Source organism: Panthera uncia, chromosome A2, assembly GCF_023721935.1.
Source record: "Panthera uncia isolate 11264 chromosome A2, Puncia_PCG_1.0, whole genome shotgun sequence".
Taxonomy (NCBI): domain Eukaryota; kingdom Metazoa; phylum Chordata; class Mammalia; order Carnivora; family Felidae; genus Panthera; species Panthera uncia.
The window spans coordinates 6,934,456-6,958,208 of NC_064816.1; the positions used below are offsets into that span (position 1 = coordinate 6,934,456).

The following is a 23,753-nucleotide window of genomic DNA, read 5'->3' on the forward strand; positions in this document are numbered from 1 at the left end:
CCCCACAGCAGTTCGTCCCTCTTTCAGCTCGGAGGTGCGGCTCTCGCTTCAACCTGCCCACAGAGCACTCTTCCATGCGCAAGATCTGTCACCAAGATGTGTGCAGATGTGCAGAGGGTGAGGTCCTGGAGACACCGAGGCCAGGGCTGCCAGGCTAGGGACCCAGGAGCCCTGCATCACCTCCTGGCTGTCTCTTAGGGCTGAGTTTAGACCGAGAGAGATCGTGAGATAGGAAGACAGAGAAAAGGAGACCCAGAGACAGAGACTGTCACATACGCTCAGGCACAGCCAAAAATGGAGCGAGACATAAAGAGACTCAGATGGGAGAAAGAGACCAGAAAGAGAGCTAGAGGAAGACAGAGAGCACCCTACAGACCGGGGTGGGAGGGGAGGAAGCCCCCTCCCTCGGTGCAGCCCGAGCCGCTGACCGTCCAGAACGGTGCCCATCTCTGAGGAAGGACAGCGCCCTACTGAGACAGGAGGAGCTCCAGGCGGCAGCCTGTGAGGCAGGCATGGACTTCGGTGAGTGTGGGAAGTGGCGGGGGGACAGGAGGAGGTCCACCTGCGGGCCAGATGCCAACGGGATACCCTCCTGCCCTTGCTTTCCCAGTGTACAAGGTCAAGCTGGAGTCTGTGAAGGCCTCCACCTCCAATCCCTACATCTACTACAACGTGAAACCCCAAGCCATCATCAAAAGTGTTGTATGTCCGACGGGGCAGAAGAGGCAGGGTGGGGTTCTACCCCGAGGGTCCCAGTGGGGGAAAGAGCCGGGCCTGTGTACATTCTCACCCCGGGTTTTCTCTCCTCCAGGTACAGACTCTGCCCTGGCCCTCGCCAGGAGGAAATTCGTCTCTCATGCCACCTGCCATGACTCCCTGGGGCTGCAAGAATGAGAGACATACATCATGGGCCACACATCAGACCTGTGGAGAGTCCAATCTCAGTACGTGGGGGGCTCCTGCTGTCCCAGGACTCAGGCATGGTCCCCTTTTCCCATCCTGGCCCAGTCCCTGGTGTCAACACCTCCTATTAGCACCTGTCACCCAACAGCAGGAGTCCTGGGTTTCGAGGCTGCCCTGAAGGGAGGTGCAGACTGTGCACTGAACAATGCCAGGGAACACCATTCACAAGGAGATGTTGCAGATGTAGACATAGATTCGGCTTTCCAATAGGGGGCCATAAGGACTCAGAGGAAGGGGCGCCTTTTCTGATCCCCAGCCATGTGGAGGCTGGGGGACCCAAGAGGGCCTGCTGGAGTGGACATACAACGTGTGGCTGTGGGAGGCTGCCAATCAGGACAGAGGAGCAAGACAGGGAGGACTCCACGCCCCCAGGGCACCAGGCTCCCCTCACCCTCCTTGCCATCTCTCACCCACAGTTACATCTGTGTCCTGGGCAAGGAGACATTCCTCATGAATTGGCCAGCAGAAGGGGATGTGGGCAAGAAGGAATTGCTGAACCAGCTGGAAGGATTTTCAGAATATATGAGCACACATGGCCGTGAGTCCTAAGACTCTGAGGTGCCTGCTGCCCTCAGGTGGTTGTTCCAAGCAGGCCCAGGCCACTGGGCTTAACCCCAAATAAAGAGCCCCACACAACCTGCCCTGCGATCGATCGCGTGGACCTGCCTCTTCCCTCTCCCTCCTACTCCATTTCAATTACACTGGCCTCCTTTGTGTCCTTCCAACACCCACGTTGATTCCCACCTCAGGGCCTTTGCACTCACTGTTCCCTCCACCAACTACACCCTTCCTCCAGATATCTGCATTGACTGAACCCTTCCCTTATTTGGACTCTGTTTAAATGTCACTTCTGGGGCACCTGAGTGGCTCAGGCGGTTAAGCTTCTGACTTGATTTCAGCTCGGGTCATGATCTCATGGTTCATGAGTCCGAGCCCCGCTTCGGGTCCACGCTGACAGTGCAGAGCCTGCTTGGGATTCTCTCCCCCTCTCCCTCTTTCTCTGCCTCTCTCCCACTCTCACGCACATGTTCTCTCTCTCTGTCTCTGTCTGTCTGTCTGTCTCTCTCTCTCAAGATAAACAAACTTTTTTAAAAAGTCACTTCCTCAAAGATACTTGCTTTAATGACATATCTAAAATAGACCCCCTTCTGTCACTCTCTCTCCGCTTACCCTGTTTCGTTCTCTCAACAACACCTATAAATATATCGCATGTAACAGTTATTGGTTTGATTGTTAAATAGGCATTTCTCCTGCCTTACAGTGTCAGCTCCTTAAAACCAGGGGTCATATCTGTCTTGTTCACTGCGATATTCTCAGTTCCTACAGCAAGTGCTGGAACAGAGTAGGTGCTCACGAAATGATTATCTAATGAATGCATGAGTTGATGGATGAATTTGGTGCCCATGCTGTACCTGGTCCTGACTGAAGGTTAGATGGGGAGCCCCAGGCAACTGGGGAGCTAAGACAAGGGGCAGGGGAAAGCGAATAAGTTTTATCAATGTGGCCTGGGATGGGACTGAAAGCTCTGCCAAGCCAAGGCAGCAACCCACGTGGCTCCAGGAACCCCCAAGAGTGCTAGAGGGACTGCGAGGCATCCAGAATGCCTTGGTCTTGGTGTGTCAATGAGGGACTGAGATGAGAAGGAGAACCAGAAAGGCGGGCCTGGGAGGTTGCTGGGTGAGCTGACTTCATAAAAGGTTTGAAATACCAGGCTAGAGGGCTTGGTCATTATCAAGGGTAGTAGGGAGTCACGGAAGATATTTGAGCAGGAGAGGAACTGACCAGCCCAGCTGGTTGATGGGTGAAAACTGAGTTGATGGCAGGAAATCTGGGGAGGAGGCTGGAGCTGTGGGGCCACAAGAGAGCATGGTGGCAACTGCCTGAGTTCAAATTCTGCTTCCACTTCTTCCTGACTGTGTGACCTTAGCATGATTACTCACCTCTCTTTGCTTTGGTTTCCTCATCTTTTTTTTTTTTTTTAATGTTTATTTATTTTGAGAGAGAGAGAGAGAGAGAGCATGCGTGCAGGGGAGGGGCAGAGGGAGAGAGAGGGAGAGAGAAAATCCCAAGCAGGCTCCATGCTCAGCATGAGGCTCGATCTCACGACTGAGGCATGACCTGAGCCAAAATCAAGAGTCGGACATTCAACCGACTGAGCCACCCAGGCACCCCGGGTTTCCTCATCTTTAATTACTTCCCAGAGAGTAATTGTGAGTGCCAGTGTATAGTAAACATTCAATAAATATTCACTGGCCTCTCAGTGAGGAAGACAAGAGGCCATAGGAGAGAGTGAAGTTGCTAGAATCCACAGGTTAGAGAGAAAAGCAGGTCAAACAACTTCTACTCAAAACCCTCCCAAGCTCCTATCACTCAGACACCAAAGCCCTCAAGGCGCTGCATTGTGGCCCCATCACCTCCCTGACCCCCTGGCCCCCCACTCTCTACCCCACTCACCCCAGCCACACTGGCTTCCCCCATGGTTCCCCAAAACTCCTAGCTCTTCCTTGCCCCTGGGCTTTTGCATAAGCTGTTCCTTCTGCCCAAACACTTTTCCCATGACTTCTTTCTCTTCATCCTTCCAATCTCCACTCAGAGAGGCCTGCCCCAGCCACCCTGGCTAGCTGAAATTGGACCTTTATCTCTCCCCCCAACCTGCTCGGTTCCTTCGGGGTAGATGCTACAAGGCATAATGCAGGGGAGGGGCAGGGGAGGGGCATTGACACACCAAGATCAAGCCATTCTGAATGCCTTGCAGTCCCTCTAGCACTGGGTTCTTTTTAACGTTTATTTATTTTTGAGACAGAGAGAGACAGAGCATGAATGGGGGAGGGCCAGAGAGAGAGGGAGACACAGAATCGGAAGCAGGCTCCAGGCTCTGAGCTGTCAGCACAGAGCCCCACGCGGGGCTAGAACTCACGGACCGTAGCACTGGGTTCTTAACTTACGGCTTTGTCGTCTGTCTCCCCTACTGGGCTGGGAGTCCCAGGAGAGCAGAAAGGATGTCTGCCCTAATCACAAATATAACTGCAGCAGCTCGCACAAGGCCCGGCACATAGTAGGTGCTCATTTTGCTGAATTAATGACTGAATACACGAAAGAGTGAGAGAGAAGAAAGGGAGGAGGGGGGAAGGGAGAAGGTAAAGGAAGTAAGAAGGAAAGAAGCCAGCAAGGGGAAGCTCAGTTCATGGCTTGTTTCTGTACAGTCCTCAAGCTAAGAATTTTTTTTTTTTTTTACATTTTCAAAGAGTTAAAAGAAGAAGAAGAATCTATAACAGAGATTGTATGTGACCTGAACAGCCTAAAATATTTATTATCTTGTCCTTTAGGGGGGAAAAAAGTGCCTACCCCTGAATTAGTCCCTTAGTTATCTATTGCTATGAAACAAATTACCCCAAAGCTTAGAGGCTTAAATGTAAGTATTATCATTCACAGTTTTGGTGGGTTGGGAATCCACAGGGAGCCAGTGAGCTGCACGATTTGGGCTTAGGGGTCTCTCACAAGATTGCAATTAAAATGTCAGGTGGGGCTGTTGTCATCTGAAAGTTCGGCTGAGGCTGGAGGAGCCACCTCCAAGGTAGCTCCCTCACGTAGCTGGCAAGCTGCTGGTGGCTCTTGATGGAAGGACTCAATCCCCGGCCGTGTGGACCTCTTCACAAGGTTGCTTGAGTGTCCTCATGATATGGCAGCTGGCTTTCCCCAGAGTGGCTTTCCCCAGCTTTTTCAGAGAGAAAGCGCAAGGAGGAAGCCACAGTGCCTTTAAAGATCCAGCCTCGGAAACTGTACAGCATCATTTCCACAACATTCTATTGGTCACACGAGCCAACACAATTCAGCGAGGACAAGGACTACAAAGGGCATGACTCTCAGGGGTCCCTGGAGGCCATCTTGGAGGCTACCAACCACCGACAATTAGTGACAGAGTTTGGGATTTGAGCCCAAGCAATCTGGTTCCAGAGTCTATGCACTCAACACCACGTGCAAAGCAATCTGGTTCCAGAGTCTATGCACTCAACACCATGCGCAGATGTCTCTTGATGCCAAAGGACGGGCCCATTTTTTAAACAGGTTCATTTTTTAGATAAGTGTTAAAGTTGCAGAACAATTGAGAAGACAGTACAGAGAGAGTTTCTATATACCTCTGCAGTTTTCCTATTATTAACACCTTACATTACTAGGATACATTTGTTATAATTAGCAAACCAAAATTGTTACATTTTTGTTCCCTGAAATCCACAGTTTAGATTTCCTTAGTTCTCCCCCAATGTCCATTTTCTGTTCCAAGACCTCATCCAGGACACCAGATTACATTTACCCATCATGGCTCCTTGGGCTCCTCTTGGTTGCGACAATATCTCTGGCTTCTTGGTTTTTGTGTCCCTAACAGCTTCGAGAGAACATTGGGCAGGGAGATTGCATGATGACCCCTTATTGGGATGTATCTGATGTTCTCTCATGATTAGAATTGTGGGGTTATAGGAGGAATATTGCAGAAGTGAAAGGCCATTGTCACATCATATTAAGGGTATATAAATCAACATGATTCATGACTAATGATGTTGACCTTGATCAGCTGGCTGAAGGGGTGTTTGTCAGGTTTCTCCACTTTAAAGTACTATCCCTGCTCCCTTTTCCATAAGGCAGTCTTTAGAGAAAAGCCTCTCTACCAGTCAATACTATGGGGAAGTTACGTTCCCCTTGCTTGAGAGCAGAATATCTACATAAATTATTTGGAATTCTTCTGCACTGGATACTAGTCTCTTCTCCCCCGTGTATTAATTTATTCAATTGGACTAATTGGATTATAACCCAATACTACTTGATTTTTTTAAGTTTATTCATTTTGAGGAGAGAGAGCATGTGCAGGGGAAGGACAGAGAGAGCGTAAGAGAGAATCCCAAGCAGGCTCCGTGCTGTCAGCGCAGAGCCCGACATGGGGCTGGACCTCACAAACTGTGGGATCGTGACCTGACCCAAAACCAAGAGTCAGACGCTTAACTGACTGAGTCATCCAAGCACCCCCAATACTACTCGATTTTTTTGCTCAAAGTATCCTCTTTGGGGCATGGGGAGATCTTTCAGATGGGGAGATCTTACTTACCTGTAAGTAAATTTAAACTTTCACATGTACTACTAAATTAGATCCTCATAGCATTGGCAGTATATATTTTCATATTTTCACTGCACCATAGATTGAGGTCTCTATTTTTTACTGAGCTGAAATTCACATAACATAAAATTAACCATTTTAAACTGTATAATTCAGTGGCACTTAATATATTTACAATATTTGGCAATCACCACCTCTCTCCAGTTTCAAAATGTTTTTCATCACTCCAGAGAAACACTCTGTTCCCATTAAGTAATCACTCTCCATGTCCCTCTACCTCCCATCCCCTGGTAACCACTAATCTGCTTTCTGTCCCTATGGATTTGCCTATTCTGGATATATCATAAAAGGGAATCAGGCAATATGCAGCCTTTTATTTCTAGCTTCTTTCACTTGGCATGTTTCCAATGTTCTTTGTTCTTTGTCTCTTTTATGGCTGAATAATATTCCATGGTATGGGTACACAGTATTTTGTTTGTCCATTCATCTGTCCATAGACATTTGGGTCATTTCCACCTTTTGACTGTTGTAAATAATGCTGCTGTGAACACCGATGTGCAAATACCTGCTTGAGTCTTCTAATCCCTGAACATATCCTGGGATAGATCCCACTTGGCCATGGCATACAATCTACTTAATGTGAGGTTGGATTCAGTTTGCTAGTTTTATTTATCTACTAGCCCCTGTTCTCCTGGTTACCTGCCAGCTCCTGGGTGAGAGTTCTCCCAAAGGGCATTAACAGCTGCACATGCTGAGAACCAAGGAGACGCTGAAGGAGAGAATGGAAAAATGCGTACGCCCTCTTGAGGGAGCAATTTGCATTGCATGGAATTGTCCATAACAGGTGCAATTGAAACCCACGTAGACCAAGGAAATGGAAAGCAGGGCACTAAAAGGTTACACATACAAGCATAACCTAGATAGAGATACGTATCTACCTATGCACATATATAAATATGCAATTCCTCTCTCTGAGGCTGCATGAAGTTCCAACCCTACTTTTCTCTGCACATTTCTTTCATTCTTAAATCATGTCCGTCACACATGAACAGTGTAGATTTAACAATTAGTAAAGGTTGTTAGCTTAATCACAGAAACCAAACAACTCTGGCTAATTTAGCCAGAAAGTTTTATTTAAGAGTACTCAGGAGCTGGGCGCCTGGCTGGCTCAGTAGATGGAGCATGATGGCTCTTGATCTCAGGGCTGTAAGTTCGAGCACCACACTGGGTGTAGAGATTACTTTAAAATATATACAAAAAAAATTAAAAAGAATAAAAAAGAATACTTAGGAGCAACAGCGGGCAAATTAGGCAAGAGACGCAGGCAAAGGAGGGGGCAACCCCTCCAAAAGCAAAGCCTACTGCGCGCTCCACTGCCCTGCAGAACAACCAGGACAAGGACCAAGGATATGTATCCAGAACCCTCTCGCTGCAGACCTCGCTGCCCAACCTATCACCTACGTGACGAAGGCCTTTGACTTCCTCGCGCACTGAACCGTGACCCTCGTGAGTCTGAGAGCCGCAGCATGCAAAGTACAGGTATTACCGCTTGCACGGGGAGTTCTGCCGGGGGCGGGGCGGGGCTGAGTGCCAGCAAAAGGACGTCTGGTGCGCGTTTGAAGCAGAGATGTAATGGACAAGAAACTACCAAGTCAATCATGAAATTGACAACATCACCCACGAAAGGCTGACAGCCTGTCCCCAGAGGGAAGGCGAGAGCTACAGGCAGAATTGACCAAGCAGCTGAAGCAGTGCATCCGGGGGGCCCAAGGCCTCCCAGGGCGCGACCACTACCTTGGGACCCATTATTCTGCCAGGAAGCGCCTGGCAAAGCAGAAGCAGGGCATGCTGGCAAAGGGAAAAGCAGCTAATAAGGCCGCTGCCGAAGGCAGCTCCTCCAGCGCCCTCAAATGACTATTACCATTACTGAAATAAAAAGTGATAAAACCTGAAGAAAAAATAACAATGCGGGAGAAATAGACGAAATACCCATACAACGGAATACTATTCGGCGGTTAAAAAGAAAAGAAAAAGAAAAGGAAAAAAAAAACCCTGCAGTACTGATACGCTACATAGATGAACCTCGAAAATGTTCTGAGTGAGGGGCACCTGGGTGATTCAGTCCATTAAGCTCCAGACTTCAGCTCAGGTCATGATCCCGTGGTTCGTGAGTTCAAGCCCCACATCAGGCTCTGTGCTGACAGCTCAGAGCCTGGAGCCTGCTTCGGATTCTGGGTGCGTGTCTCTGTCTGCCCCTCCCCCGCTCACGCTCTGTCTCTCCGTCTCTCTCAAAAATAAATAAACATTTTTAAAAATCAAAATAAATAAATGAATGAATGAATGAAAAGTGCTTATCTGTGGGGGCACCTGGCTGGCTCAGTTGGTGGAACATGAGACTCTTGATCTCAGGGTTATGAGGTCAAGTCATACATTGGGTGTGGAGATTACTTAAAAATAAAAATAAATAGGGGTGCCTGGGTGGCTCAGTCGGTTGAGCGTCCGACTTCAGCTCAGGTCACGATCTGGTGGTCCGTGAGTTCGAGCCCCGCGTCAGGCTCTGGGCTGATGGCTCAGAGCCTGCAGCCTGCTTCCGATTCTGTGTCTCCCTCTCTCTCTGCCCCTCCCCCGTTCATGCTGTGTCTCTCTCTGTCTCAAAAATAAATAAATGTTAAAAAATAAAAATAAAAATAAAATAAAAATAAATAAATAACAAGTCCCTATATGTTACAGAGACATATGCAGTCAAATACTCTACCCCTGAGCTATACCCCCCTCAGTAGAGAAAAATATGAAATATTGATAGATGAAATCATATGATGATTTAGGATTTCTTTAAAATACTCCAGCCCATGGGGCACCTGGGTGGCTCAGTCGGTTAAGTGTCCGACTTTGGCTCAGGTCACAACCTCAAAGTTCATGAGTTCAAGCCCCACGTAGGGCTCTGTGCTGACAGCTTGGAGCCTGGAGCCTGCTTTGGATTCTGTGTCTCCCTCTTTCTCTGCCCCTCCCCTTCTTGTTCTCTCTCTCTCTCTCTCTCTCTCTCTCAAAAATAAATAAACATTAAAAAATTTTTTTCTAATACTCCATCCCAGGGGTTCTGGCTCTCATCAGGATGGAAGGAGCAGTCTACCCCGTCTCACCCATGAATGTACAAAACGGCTATCTGAGGACTCTGAAGAAAAGATGGATTAAGAGAATGTAAGGACAAGCCACAAATGGGAGAAAATATTTGCAAAACGCAACTCCAGTAAAGGACTTGTATCCGAAATATACAGAGGATCAAAGAATTCTTAAGATTCAATGATAAGGGGGGCGCCTGAGTGGCTTAGTCCATTAAGCTTCTGACTCTTGATTTCGGCTCAGGTCACGAGGTCACGGTTGGTAAGATGAAGCCTGGAGGCAGGGTCCACGCTGACAGCACGGACTCTCTCTCTCTCTCCCTCTCAAAAGAAATAAGTAAATAAACTTAAAACAAAAAAAAAGAATGGGTAAAATCCAAAGCACTGACAGTATTGGGGTGCCTGGGTGGTTCAGTCGGTTGAGCGTCTGACTTCGGCTCAGGTCATGATCTTGCGGCCCGCGAGTTCGAGCCCCACATCGGGCTCTGTGCTGACAGCTCAGAGCCTGGAGCCTGCTTCAGATTCTGTGTCTCCCTCTCTCTCTGCCCCTCTCCTGCTCACACTCTGTCTTTCTCTCTCTCTCTCTCTCTCTCTCCTTCAAAGACAAATAAACATTTGAAAAAATTAAAAATAATATAAAATTTAAAAAGACGTGGAGGAAACAAGTGGAAGAAACCGTACGAAAAGGTTATGCACTGTATGATTCCAACGAGGTGACTTCCTGGAAAAGACAAAACTATACAGACAGTAGAAAGATCATTGGCTGCCAGGGGTTGGTGAAGGTAGATGGAAAGGGATGCCTAGGTGGAGCACAGGGTTTTTTTACGACAATGAAACTATTCTGGATGATCCTGTAGGGGTGGATACATGACATTATGCATTTGGCCAAACCCACAGAACTATACAACACGATTAGTGAAGCCTAATGTAAATCATGGACTTTACTTAATAATAATGCATTTGTATTGGTTCATCAATTATAACAATTGTACCATAAAAATGCAAGATGTTAATAATAGGAGAAACTGGGGTAGGGGAAGGGTACATGGGAAGCCTCTGTATTCTCTGCCCAATTTTTCTGTAAACTATAAATGCTCTAAAAAAAAATTAAGTCTATTTTTTTTTGAGAGAGAGAAGCGGGGCTTACCCAGGGCTCGTGTTGTTTTTTTTTTAACCCAAAGTGGGGCACATATTCACCCAAAGTGGGGCTCGAGCTCACCCGCTATGGGACTAGAACTCATGAACTGTGAAATCATGACCCAAGCGGAAGTCAATCACAACTGAGCCACCCAGGCGCCCAAGTCTTTTTTTTTTTTTTTTTTTTTAAGTAAGTGGTAGCAGTCTGGATGAGGAAGGAAACCACAACTCAAATTGCCACTAAACCAGCAATGATTTTGTCATTATTTTCCTCTGGTATTTCCCAGCCTAGACTTAATGGCAGCCCAAAACTCAGAACTACTCACTAGGGGAAGACAAAAAGAATTCTTTACACACACACACACACACACACACACACAAATGCAAAAAAAAAAAAAAAAATCCTGGTCTGATGAGCAGGCAAGGAAGACCTATAGGTCATAGAGAATGGGTGCTGCACACACAGGATAGATCCAAATAGCACTGCAATGGCTTTGAAAACCAGACTGATATTAGAACCACGTCTTGGAGAAAGTGGGTTGAAACTTGCAACCTGAACCTGAGTTGCTTGCCTGCCTGCCCAAACAAAATATCAACATTCTCCGTAGGATTTAAACAAGATCCAGCATATCACAATTTAACATCATGTTATATATAATATCCAAAATTTCCAGAATTCAATCCAAAATTACTCAACATATGAACACGTGCGACATCCCTAACCATGCACAAAGGAAAAGAAAATCAGATGGCAACCCTAAAATGATGCAGATGTTAGAATTATCAAATACTTTATTTTTTAATTTTTTAAAGTTTATTTATTTACTTGAGAGAGAGAGAGAGTACAAGCGGAGGAAGGCAGAGAGAAGGAGAGACAGAATCCCAAGCAGGTTCTGCACCATCAGCACAGAGCCCGATGCGGGGCTCAAACTCATGAACCGTGAGATCACAACCTGAGCCGAGATCAAGAGTCAGACACTTAACCGACTGCAACACCCAGGCGCCCCTAGAATTATCAAATACTTTAAAGCAGTTGTTATAACTATACCTGAGAAGTAAGGGCAAACACTCTTGAACTAACAGAAACAGACTAAAGCCTCAATAGAGAAATAGTTGTTTAGAAAAAGAACCACATAAAAGAAAAGAAAAAGAACCACATGGAAATCTTGAAACCAACAATAACCAAAATTAATAATTCACTGGATGGGCTAAGTAGCAGGATGGAGATCGAAAAGGAAAGAGGCAATGAATTGGAGGGTAGGGCACTAGAGAGTAGCCAATCTCAACAATAGAGCTGTGGGATAATATTAAAAGGTCCAAGACTCCTGTCATCAGAGTTCCAGAAAAAGAGGGGAAAGAATTGTGGCCCAGAAAAAAAATGTTTGAAGAAGTAACGGCTGAAAACTCCCTGGAGTGGTGAAAGATACAAGCCTACAGCTCCTGGAGGGCAGAGATGTTTGTCTATGTTCCTCACTCCCAGAGCAACGCCTGGCATTCGGCATTTAGTGAATGGACAAGACCCCCATGATGTGCGGGAGCATCTCCAATAGACCCAGGGTGGGCACTTGGGAAATTGCCTTGGAATAAGCTGCCAGTGAGCTTCTGATGCTCCAGGAAGTTTGAGAACTCCTAGCTCAGCTCTTCCTCCTTCTCTCACCCAACTCCATGCTAAAGCTTCTTACACCCCACATAACACCTCCTTCTGGAACATTGGCCAGATGCTCCCTCCTCCGCCAGCCTGGACGTACATATGGAGCATTATGGTAGTTTCTTGAGGCCCCTAGGGACCCCTTGAAGGCAGAGTGGGTATCTCCAGTGTGGCTCATTCTCTCATTTATTTATTAAACCCTACAATAGGCACGAGTGCCATGTTCCCATTTTACGGATGAGCAAACAAAGGGCTTCAGGAGGTTCAGCCATGGGCTCAGGGTCCCCCGTGAGTACGTGGCAGAGAAAGAGAAGTCTTGGGCTCTGGTCTGAGACTGCATCTTGTAACAAGAGTCAAAACATACACTTACTGAGCACCTGTTACATGCAGGCTCTGGTCTAAGCACTGCACATGCACATTAGCACGCACATTAACACGTTTTCTTCTCCTTGCGACTCTTTGAGATGGGGACAGTCTTCTTCCTGTTTTGTGAGTGAGAAGACAGAGGCACTGAAAGGTTGCGTATCTTCCTGGAGTTCCTGGTAACAAAGTTCCGCTTTCAATCCCGAACGCTGTTTGTTCAGATATCCAGACATGTTTGTTTAAGTTCCTGTTTTTCTTTGAATATCACCATGATGAAGTCAGAAACATAAGTAGTTCATTGTGATGAGCACCGAGTGCTGTATAGAGGTGTTCAATCACTATATTGTACACCTGAAGCTAATATGACACTGTATGTTAGCTAACTGGACTTTACATTTAAAAACTTAAAAAAAAAAAAAAAGAAAAAGAAAAAGAAGTATTTCAAAGGACAAAGATCTGGGGAAAATCTACATCAGATTTAATGGGAGTTATCCCGGGGCAAGGGCAATGAGTTACTGCCCCTTCTTGTATTATTGTTATTATTTTGAATGACACTTGAGGACATCCTAGCAAAAAGATTCCCCAAAAAGCAGACATAGAGAAAAGAAAACGTAGGGGCCCCCCTCGGGAAGCCCCCACCCTTTTCTCCTCCCCAGGAACCAGAACTATTCAGTTTGCTTATATGTCCTGATGGCTCCTTTCCTCCATGCTTATGGATACCCCAATGGTCACAGACAAAATTATAACTTAAGGTTTTATTTTTCTGTGTAGACAGATTTCCTCTTTCCAAATCAAACATTTCTTAATGCTTAACTTTTTTTTTTTTTTTTTTTTTTTTTTAGAACAAGCACACTACACTTTTGTAATCAGGAAAAGAAAGGGCAAAGTGTCCTGTTTTGGTGCAGAGAGCTAGCCACAATTTCTGAAATTTTAAAATGGCAACTATGATGAGATGAAGTCATTTGGGATGGCCCAGACCTCAGGGTCTGGTGTGGGTACTTCACACACTTTCCCAATACTTTCCCTGTCAGTTTCTGGAACATGGGATCAGTGATTAACCCTTGCATGTTTCTGCTGCCAGGAACAGAGACAGGGCCACCAGGCAGAGGACTGTCTTCCCACAGGCCACACCTCAGAAAAAACAACATAAACCAAGGTGGTATGGAAATAAAAATAGCTACATGCCTCTTGGAAGGTTACTATTTGCTTTGTATCCTCTAAGCACAATCCCATGGCATTATAAAGCAAGTTGCATTTACATTTTCTAGCTGTCCCATTAACAAGGTAAAAAGGAACCAGGGAAATTAATTACGATAATTGTATGTAGCCCAGTATATCCAAAACATTATCACTTTAACATGTAACAAGGTAAAAAAAAAAAAAAAGCCAGGAACAACGTGGATGGAATAGAGGGTATTATACTAAGCGAAATAAGTCAGAGAGAGACAGATACCATATGATTTCACTCATATGTGGAATTGGAGAAACTCAACAGATGAACACAGGAGAAGGGAAGGAAAAATAAGATAAAAACAGAGAAGGAGGCAAACCATAAGAGACTCTTTAAATACAGAGAACAAACTGAGGGTTGCCGGAGGGAGGTGGGTGGGGGGATGGGTTGGATGGGTGACGGGCATTAAGGAGGGCGCTTTTTGGGATGAGCACTGGGTGTCATATGTAAGCGATGAATCACCAGCTTCTACTCGTGAAGCCAAGACTACACTGCGTCTAACTTGAATTAAAAAAAAAACAACCCAGTGATGTGTTGTTTTACCTAAGTCTTCAAAATCAGTGTGCGTTCACCACTGATAGCACATCTGGATTAGGATCTGCCACATATCAAGAGCTCAGATGCCACATGTGGCCCATGGCAAAGGTCTACATGGCTTATCTAAACTAACTCGTGAAAACTGTACAACTCTATTCCCCTTTCAGAGATGGGGAAACAGAGTCCCAGAAAGCCTAAGGAAGAGTTAGCCATTGGCTCAAACCCAGACTGGTTCCAAAGCGTACCCCCTTGCCCTTTCTACTCCCCGGCCTCAATCCCAGCTTGAAGGAGTGTTGTGGTCAGCAAGCCTGCACTCAAGTCCTGGCAATGTCGCCTACTAGCTGGGTGTCCTGCATATTCTGCTTAGCCACTCTGAAACTCAGATCCTTCATCTGAAAAAGGGACAGTGATGCTGAAGCCAGAAGGTGGAGGGAAGATCGAGTGGCTGAAAGCCCTGAAGATACCACCCCCCCCCACCCCCCCCGAGACCCTGGCGCCCAGCGCACCGTGGGTACATCCAGGGAACCTTAGCCACTGCAATTTTTCCACTTCCTGAAGTGGAAATTTGAGTAGAGCCCCAAGCAAGTTGCCCAACCTTCACACATAAAGCATTCTTGGAAATGTGTTTAAAGCTGATTTCGCAAAACTCAAACAATAGATTTCTGTGCTGTAAAGGACATCACATTTACTAAGGAGTCCGCAAATTATGAAATCTGAAGCTACTTTGCATCTCTTAGGTGTCATTGCCAAAGGTGGACTTACATGTAATTTTTTAAAGTAATTGGATTTATCTTATTGCGTATTTTTTGGTTCTGCTTACATAAGTGATGGGTGCTTATTGCAAAAAAAAAACAAAAATGTAATTGTTACAGAAATATCCAATGTGGAGAGGCGCCTGGGTGGCTCAGTCGGTTGAGCGTCTGACTTCGGCTCAGGTCACAATCTCAAGGTTTGTGGGTTCAAGCCCCGCATTGGACTCTGTGCTGACAGCTCAGAGCCTGAAGGCTGCTTCGGATCCTGTGTCTCCCTCTCTCTCTGCCCCTCCCCTGCTTGCACTCTCTCTGTCTCTCTGTCTCTCTCTCCAAAGTAAATAAACATTAAAAAATAATAAAATAATAATTTAAAAAACAGCATGCATAATAATTCGGGTGCCTGGGTGGCTCAGTTAGTTAAGCATCCAACCCTTGATTTTGGCTGAGGTCATGATCTCATGGGTTCATGAGTTCAAGCCCCACATGAGTTCTGCACTGTCAGTGTGGAGCTTGCTTGGGGTTCTCTCTCTCTCTCTCTCTCTCTCTCTCTCTTCTCTCTCTCTGTCCCTCCCCCACTCAGGCTCTCTCTCTCTCTCAAACAAATAAACTGTAAAAAAAAAAAAAAAAAGGCATGCATAATGCTTTAGTATGTTTTGCCAAAGTGCCCTCCCCAAAGGTTTTACCAACAGATGCCCTTACTAACAGTTTGGAGAGTTCCTTTCCCCCCCCCCCCCCCCCCACCTCTGGGCACTGCTAAATTTCTTCATTTGGTAAAACTGGGGGGAAATTGACTAGATTATGAAAAGCACACACATTCTCCCAATAAGGAGGATGGAACTGGAGGGTATTATGCTAAGCAAAATAAGTCAGTCCGAGAAAGACAGACACCTATGATCTTACTCGTATGTGGAATTTAAGAAACGCAACAGATGAACATAGGGGAAAGGAGGGAAAATAAGAAAAACACACCCATGCTCCAATTGTGTCCATTTTCTCCACAATTAAACTGGTCACCCAGGGGCGCCTGGGTGGCGCAGTCGTTGGGCGTCCGACTTCAGCCAGGTCACGATCTCGCGGTCCGTGAGTTCGAGCCCCGCGTCAGGCTCTGGGCTGATGGCTCAGAGCCTGGAGCCTGTTTCCGATTCTGTGTCTCCCTCTATCTCTGCCCCTCCCCCGTTCATGCTCTGTCTCTCTCTGTCCCAAAAATAAATAAATGTTGAAAAAAAAAAATTAAACTGGTCACCCAGCTTATGCCTCAAAGGCTTACGCCTCAAAGGTTCCGGCTGAAAGTCAAGAGCTTCCCTTCCCTCCACTCCCCCCGCCGCTCACTAAGCCCTTGGCCATAGTGGCCTTTAGCTTCCTGTAATGGACAAACCCCTTCCCACCTCATGCGCACGTGCTCCATCTCTTCAAGTAGGAAACTTCTTCACCCTTCGGAGAGCCTCAAGTAAGTTCCTGAACCTGTTTTCCCATTGGTAATATCACCCACCCCCGCACCCCACCCTCACCCCCCCCCCCGGCGCCCCCACCCTCACCCCCCTCACCAGGTTACCGCCAGGATCATATGAAATACATAGTTTCAAACACTTCTCACAGTGTTTCAAAGTGTTAGGACTTCAGCTCAAGAGGTACCTCCTCCAGGAAGCCCTCCCTGAACACCCTGCCCCAGGTCAGGTTCCCACGTTGTCCCCCTTTCTCATGGACCCTTCAGTTACTACTCTTTTTTTTTTTTTTTTTTTGGTATAGATCATAAGTATAATAATTACTTGTGATATTATCTGCTTCATGTTTCTCTTTATCATTAAGACCATGAGTTCTGGAAGGGCAGAAATGGTGCCCAGCACTTTCTGTCAAATTAATGACTGGATTGAACAGTAAGGACTCAGTTGTTTTTTTTTTTTTTAATGTTTATTTCTTTTTGACAGAGAGGAGGGGCAGAGAGAGAGGGAGACTGAGGATCCAAAACGCAGAGCCAGACGTGGGGCTCGAACTCACAAACTGTGAGATCATGACCCGAGCCACAGTCGGACACTTAACCAGCTGAGCCACCCAGGTGCCCCAGTTAATGGCTCAGTCTTTGACTCAATTATACCGTGTCAGAGGCTACACTTATCAGTGTTATCAGCACATGTATCTTCTCCCTTTCCACACCTTTTTACGAAGACAAAGGATGAAAGGCAGTAATGCTCATACCACACTGTACAAACAAGCCACACTCTGTCAGCCGGGCCAAGACGGTCACAAAGCTCAGTGAACTGTTGGTGGGTAGACAGCGCCCCCATGTGATCGCTGGAAATGTTTGTTTTTCTGTCCATCTACAAATGCCCCAATTCTACAAATGCTCCGGTTGTATCGGCTGTTTGTCCTTCCAGATCAACTGTCTAATACTCTGCATCCTGAGAGACTGACAGAGTGACTGGCTCCCTGTTCTCCTTGCCTTCCGGTGCATCCAGAGACGCTCCAGCAGGAGATGGGAGGATGGGAATGGGCAGAAGGTGGGGTCTTGATTCCCTCACCCTGAATATAAGCTGGATCTAGTGACTTGATTTTAACACACAGAGGGTAGCAGTGGAAGGGATGCTGTGTGACTTCCAACACTAGGTCATAAAAGATACACCTGGCTGTTCTTCTCTTGTTGGGTCACTTGCCCTGGGGAGGCCAGCAGCCAAGTTGGGGCATACTCAAGCGGCCCACGTAGGGAGGAATTGAGGCATCAGGCCAACAAGCACCCACCAGCCAGCCATGTTGAATGAGCCATCTTGGAAGCAGACCCTCCAGCCCCAGTCAAACATTCAGGTGACTGCAGCCCCGGACCAAAATCTTGACTACGATATTTATGAGAGACCCGGAGCTAGAAAGCACAACAAAGCCACTCCTAGATTCCCTGATCCACAAAAAACTATATGAGACAGTAAGTTTATTGTTTTAAGTCACTGATTCTGGGGATAATTTGTTATGCAGCAAATAGAGAACAACTACAACTGGTCACAACAGTCCCATGCTCCTACCTCAGGACCTTTGCACTTGCTGCTCATTCTGCCTACAACTCTCTTCACCCACCTCCTTTTAGGTCTCCCCTCAGAGGTTACTTGCTACCACCTTCCCTGATCCCCCACCCCTTTACCCATACTCTTACCCCAGTTCATTTTTCATTGTAGCACCTACTGTCTTCTGTCCTATTACATATATCTTTCTTGTCTGTCTCCTCCACTAGAATGTCAGCTCTAAGAGAGAAGGGATCTCTTTTGTTCGATGCTCAGTGCCTGGAACAGTGCCTGGTGTAGAGTAAGAGCACTGGCCATTAGGAGAATCTAACAGATCGGATTCATGTTGGAGCTGGATCAGCCTCCTACCTGTTTCCTGCCTGCTTGTCACCCACCCTGGCTGTGACCTCTCTCTCCAGTGGGTAAGTAGTGATAATATACTATACATAATATGTATATGCTGTGTATATGTATAACAAGAGAGCCCCTCCATGCCTCCCCACTTCCCTCAGGATAAAATCCCAGGTCCTCTATGCAGACTACAGGCCCCGCCCCCTGCCTGAAATTCCACATCCAGTCGCAAAGAACCATGAACTGTTTATATTCACTAATAGTTTCCAGGTGGGGTGCACAGACCCACAAACAAAGCTTCGGAGTTCAAGTAGAAGACATTAGAACACCTATACTTTTTAATCTCCATTTTTGTTTGTTTGTTAAACAATATCTTTATATAATAGGGGCCCCTGGCTGGCTCCGTTGCTGGAGCATGCGACTCTTGATCTCAGGGTCGAGAGTTCAAGCCCCACCTTGGGCGTGAAGCCTACTTAAAAAAAAAAAAAAAAGAAAAGAAAAGAAAAGAAAAAAGTTCTGGCCAAGAGCATTCTCAACCTTCCGATTTACAATGCAGATTCCTGGGAACCCCTAAACAGTCGACTGCTGCCGCACTCCTAGGGAACAGCAACCTGTATTTTTAACAAGCATCTTCTCCTTTGTCCAGCTACCTGCTCCTTTGGCAGAGGCACATAGTAGGTGGCCCAGTGACTAGTTTGCCTACCCCACGCCAGGTGTTACTAAGTGCCCTACCCGGGGTCTCCAAGCCTGGCAAACACACATACCCAGGATGTAGCCACTGTATCAACCCATTTTACAGAGGAGTAAACTGAGGTTCAGAAAGGGGATGTAGCCCCGTTAAGAGACTCAGAGCTGATAGGGGGCCCAGGTCCTAATTAGCGCCTGGTTCCTGCGGGAGGAGAGGAGAGGGTTATCAAGTGGGGGAGCGCGAACTGAGGGGGACACGGAAATCCAAGGCGGCGTTCCGATGCGGCCCCGCCCCCACGAGGGACGTGAAGACGCGGACCCCGCGCAGCGTGGGGACATGTGACCGACTGCAGAGGCCGCGCCGCCTCCACCGCCCGAGGTGCGCGCGCTCCGCCGCAGGGTGCAGACCCCTGCCGCCCGCCTGAGTCTGGGGCGCAAGAGCAGAGGCGGAGCCAGGGCGGAGCCAGAGCGCCCCGTCCACCACCACCCCCCACCCCCCGCAATCGAAACCGAAAGAGGGGGCCGGGAAGGAAGGGCGGGGCCGCCCGGAGGCCCCGCCCCCTGCCCTGCGCGGCTGCTGGACCGACGGGCGCGCCCGGGTAGGGGGGCTCTGAGCGCGCAGTGCGGACCCTCGCGGGAACCTGCGCCGCCGCCACCATGTCTCAAGAAGGTGTGGAGGTAGGAGATGGCTACGGCTGGGCCGGGGTCTCTCAGGAGACTCTGGGGAGGGGCCGGGGGCGCGGAGGGGGCTTCGCAATTTCTGGAGACTCCATCCGAAGCCTAGACCTTCACCCTGGCTGGCATTGGCTCCCCTCAGAAAGGAGAATGACCGCCACATCCTCCAGAGTGAAATGCGGCCTCCTCGAGGAAAAGCGGGGGCTGCAGGGTCAAGGGTCAGGAGCCAGAGGTTACCTGGCCGGCCTCCTCCCTTAGTCTGGGACGCTCGCCCCAGTCCGCTCCCTCCCCCAATGCCCTGTGGGGACTTTGGCTTTTTCCAGGAAATGCCGTAGAGGGATGGCGGGGGGAGGGGGAGGGATTCGGGCGGGGGGGGGGCAGGGGGAGAGGCCAAAACCGAGGGTCAATCAAGTTCGGGCTGAGAGAAGGATGCCTAGAGATGGGGGAGGGGCGATTGCTCCTCTCCTTACCCGATCGGAATCCCCCTGTGCCCACCCCAGCTGGAGAAAAGCGTCCGGCGCCTCCAGGAGAAGTTTCATGGGAAGGTATCCTCCAAGAAGGCGGGGACTCTGATGAGGAAATTTGGCAGCGACCACACCGGCGTGGGGCGATCCATCGTGTATGGTGAGCAGGCTGGGGTCCCGGTCCTGGTAGGGGTTGGGCGTGGGGAGCACGCAGGAGAGGTGTGGTCTGTGTTAAGGGTAGGAAGAGGCGCTGAGATCATCTCCTGGGGAGGGTCTATATTGGGACTCTGGGGACCCTGAAACTCCCACAAGATCCTTCAAGGACCTTTTACTTACACTTACTCTCCCCACCAGGGGTAAAGCAGAGAGATGGACAGGAACTGAGTAATGATCTGGATGCCCAGGTAAACTGCCCCCCTCCCTTCAAAGGATGGGGTGACTGGGGAGGGGGAACAGAAGGGACCTGGCCTATCCATGATGAGCCCCTTCTGTGCACCACCAGTCCCTAACTCACGATCCACATTGACTTATTCACCTTTCAGTAATGTGTTAGACCAGGGAGACTGCAAGCCGTAGGCACTCTTTACATGTTGATGACGTTAAGTAGGGGAGAGAGACATGAAACTAGGCAGTGAAATGAATCAGGATTAATGTCATTGTAGAGGACCCCTGGAGGTCAGGAAAGGCTTCCTGCAAGAGGGAATAGAGTAAGCAAAGGAACACACATTCGGGCTGGGATAAACAGGAGATGGGAAGGAGAGAGGGGCTGGGAACCCCATGTAACAGATGGATGGATGGATGGATGAAAGGCTTTGAGGCACAGGTGCAACTTGGTCACTTGACCCCTTAAATGACTTTGGTGGGTAGTGCAGTGTGGATTCCACCTCTTATAGTTGCTAAAGAGTGTTAACAAAGTACACTATATTCTTTACAGTTACACATGTAAAGGGTATGTTAAAAATAATAGGAGGGGCCTCTGGGGGTGTGTGGCTGGTTCAGTCACTGGAGCATGTGACTCTTGATCTCAGGGTCATGAATTTAAGGCCCACGTTGCGTCTGGAGCCTTCTTAAAAATTTTAAAAATGAAAAAACAATACTAGGGAAGAGCGCTGCAGTGGGACTTCCACATGTTGTTTTGAATTTCATCACCCTATTGATCCATTGAGACAAGTCCTATTATTTACCACGTCCATTTTACAGATGAGGAAACTGAGAGAGTGACTAAGTCACTTGCCAGGGTGACAGAGCAAGCAGGCAGCAGCTGGGATTTAAACCTTGGCCACCTAGGATCAGAGCTGGGCTCTGAGATGCCCCTCATCAGGGATGCGGCTCGTTCTGCCGCGCTCCCTCAGGGTGATCTCGGGCAACCCCTCTCCCAGCTCAGAGCCTCGGTTTCCTCATCTGAGCAGTGGGGATAATAGGTGTGCCCCCTCCCCTCCTCCTGCTCTCAAGGCTACTCTAAGGATAACTGAGGTCATGCGCCTGGCCCTCTAAAAGTGGACACTGGTCAGTCAGCACCTCCTGAGCTAAGGACACCCTAATCATATGGGGCCAGGACCCTGCCTCCCCACGCAGGAGCCCCGCCCCCAAGACACATTGGTAAAAAAGAGGTCTGAGCTGCATCCCCAGTTTCTGCCCCTGATGTCTCCACCCAGGACCCACCAGAGGATATGAAGCAGGACCAGGACATCCAGGTGAGTCCAGGGTATGGGACGGGGTGGGGGGCGGGGGTGGGGGTGGGGGAGGCAGAGTGAGGAGGACATTCCCAGGGGATGGTGGGGGATGTCTACCGACAAGAGGGAGAGATGTTACAGGGACGGGAAAGAGGGCTGACATGTGTTTATGTTAGTGGAACAGGCGTGACCATCCTCTTGTCCCCATCCTGCAGGCTGTGGCGACCTCCCTGCTGCCACTAACAGAAGCCAACCTCCGCATGTTCCAGCGTGCGCAGGAAGACCTCATTCCGGCCGTGGATCGGCAGTTTGCCTGCTCTTCCTGTGACCATGTCTGGTGGCGGCGCGTACCCCAGCGGAAGGAGGTGATAACCCGATCCCCATCCTCAGTATCTGAACTTCTGACCTAAGAATATCGACCCTTGACTCTTGACCCTTGACCCGCAGTCTCAGAGCTCAACCTCCATCTCAGACCCCGCCCGCCAACCCTGAGTTGGACTTCTGAGCTCCTCCCCGACCCCAGAGCCTGTCCTCTGACTCCACAGTTCGACATCTACCACAGAAATCAAACCTGACCTGGAAACCACAACCCCAAGTCGGGCTTCTGAACCCCCCTGATCAGTGGTGTGCACTGTGGCCAGGGTCAAGCTACCGGGGCTCACCTCTGACCGCAAGCCTGCCCCCCACTCTGCACACCCAGGTGTCCCGGTGCAGAAAATGCCGAAAGCGCTATGAGCCGGTGCCTTGTGACAAGATGTGGGGCGTGGCTGAGTTCCACTGCCCGAAGTGTCGGCACAACTTCCGGTGAGGGTGCTGACCCCCCCCCCCCCCCCCCCTCCCCCCCCCCCCCCCACCCCCAGCCCTGCCCTTCCCTTCCCTGGTCCCACCCTGGCCCGGGCCTCACCTTTGGACCCTCACGGCCCTGCCCGCCCCCAGGGGCTGGGCACAGATGGGGTCCTCGTCCCCCTGCTACGGGTGCGGCTTCCCCGTGTATCCAACACGGATCCTCCCTCCACGCTGGGACCGGGACACGGACCGCCGCAGCACCCATACCCACTCCTGCTCGGCCGCCGACTGCTACAACCGGCGAGGTGAGGGCCTGCCACGTCCCCATGACCTCCCTCGCTCTGGGCGTGACCTCCCTCGCTCTGGGCGGTCTATGTGACCTTGCTCCTGGGACATCTACCTCCCGGGCCTTAAGTACCAAGGTCTCTGCCTGCTTCTTCCATGTGCCTCCTAAGGCCTCAGTCCCCAAAGCCACGTAGCTCATCCCATGACATCAGCCTCTCCTTTCACATCTTCCACGCACCGGCCCCCCATCGATCTCCAGGCTCCAACACCAGACCCTCCCCCTTCTAATACCCATCTCCCATGGCATCAGCCACATTCCGTGGTCTTGCCCCTGAGACTGAGTGGTTCCCCCTGTGTCCTCGTGACCTCTGCCACGGTCTCTGTGTCCTTGGTTCCTCTTTTGTCTTCTGTAGTCTCAGGTGATGCCCATGTCCCTGGGTCTCTAGTGGCTTCAACACCTGCGACTTTCATCTCTGAATTTCCTGTAGGTCTGGCCCTACGGCCTGTAGCCTCAGCCCCTCCCCTCCCGAGCCCCCATGGCTGCAGCCCCTTTGCCCCCAGAGTCTTACGTGGGCCTCAAGCTCCATGACCTCAGAACCTCTTCCTCCCCAGAGCCCCACGTGCCTGGGACATCCTGCGCTCACCCCAAGAGCCGGAAGCAGAACCACCTGCCTAAAGTCTTGCACCCCAGCAACCCCCACATCAGTAGTGGCTCCACTGTGGCCACCTGCCTGAGCCAGGGGGGCCTCCTGGAGGACCTGGACAACCTCATCCTGGAGGACCTGAAGGTGGAGGAGGAGGAGGAAGAGGAGGAGGAGGGCGAGGGTGGGCATGGGGAGTGACCCCGGACAGGTGCAGATGCAAACCGGACACAGTCTGTGGATATTTTGTGTTGTTATAAAATATGAGCTCAAACTGAGATCTAAATGCCCTCGAGGAGCCATTTGGGTCTGCGACATTGGCAGGGGGATTCCTGGGTCCCGTTTTCAGG

The 23,753-nt window shown here is 49.2% G+C and overlaps 2 protein-coding genes across 5 annotated transcripts in view; one reads left to right on the forward strand and one right to left on the reverse strand.

Moving 5' to 3' along the window:
- The window catches only part of EIF3G (eukaryotic translation initiation factor 3 subunit G), a 767,140-nt gene that overhangs the window by 723,840 nt on the left and 19,547 nt on the right, over positions 1-23,753 (reverse strand). The window lies entirely within an intron of this gene.
- On the forward strand, positions 19,400-23,750 carry SHFL (shiftless antiviral inhibitor of ribosomal frameshifting). The gene is made up of 8 exons (XM_049642465.1): positions 19,400-19,557; positions 20,055-20,178; positions 20,373-20,422; positions 21,674-21,712; positions 21,907-22,056; positions 22,392-22,495; positions 22,628-22,782; positions 23,375-23,750. Exons 1-8 carry the CDS (start codon positions 19,537-19,539, stop codon positions 23,602-23,604), a joined length of 873 nt encoding a protein of 290 aa, XP_049498422.1. The 5' UTR covers positions 19,400-19,536; the 3' UTR covers positions 23,605-23,750.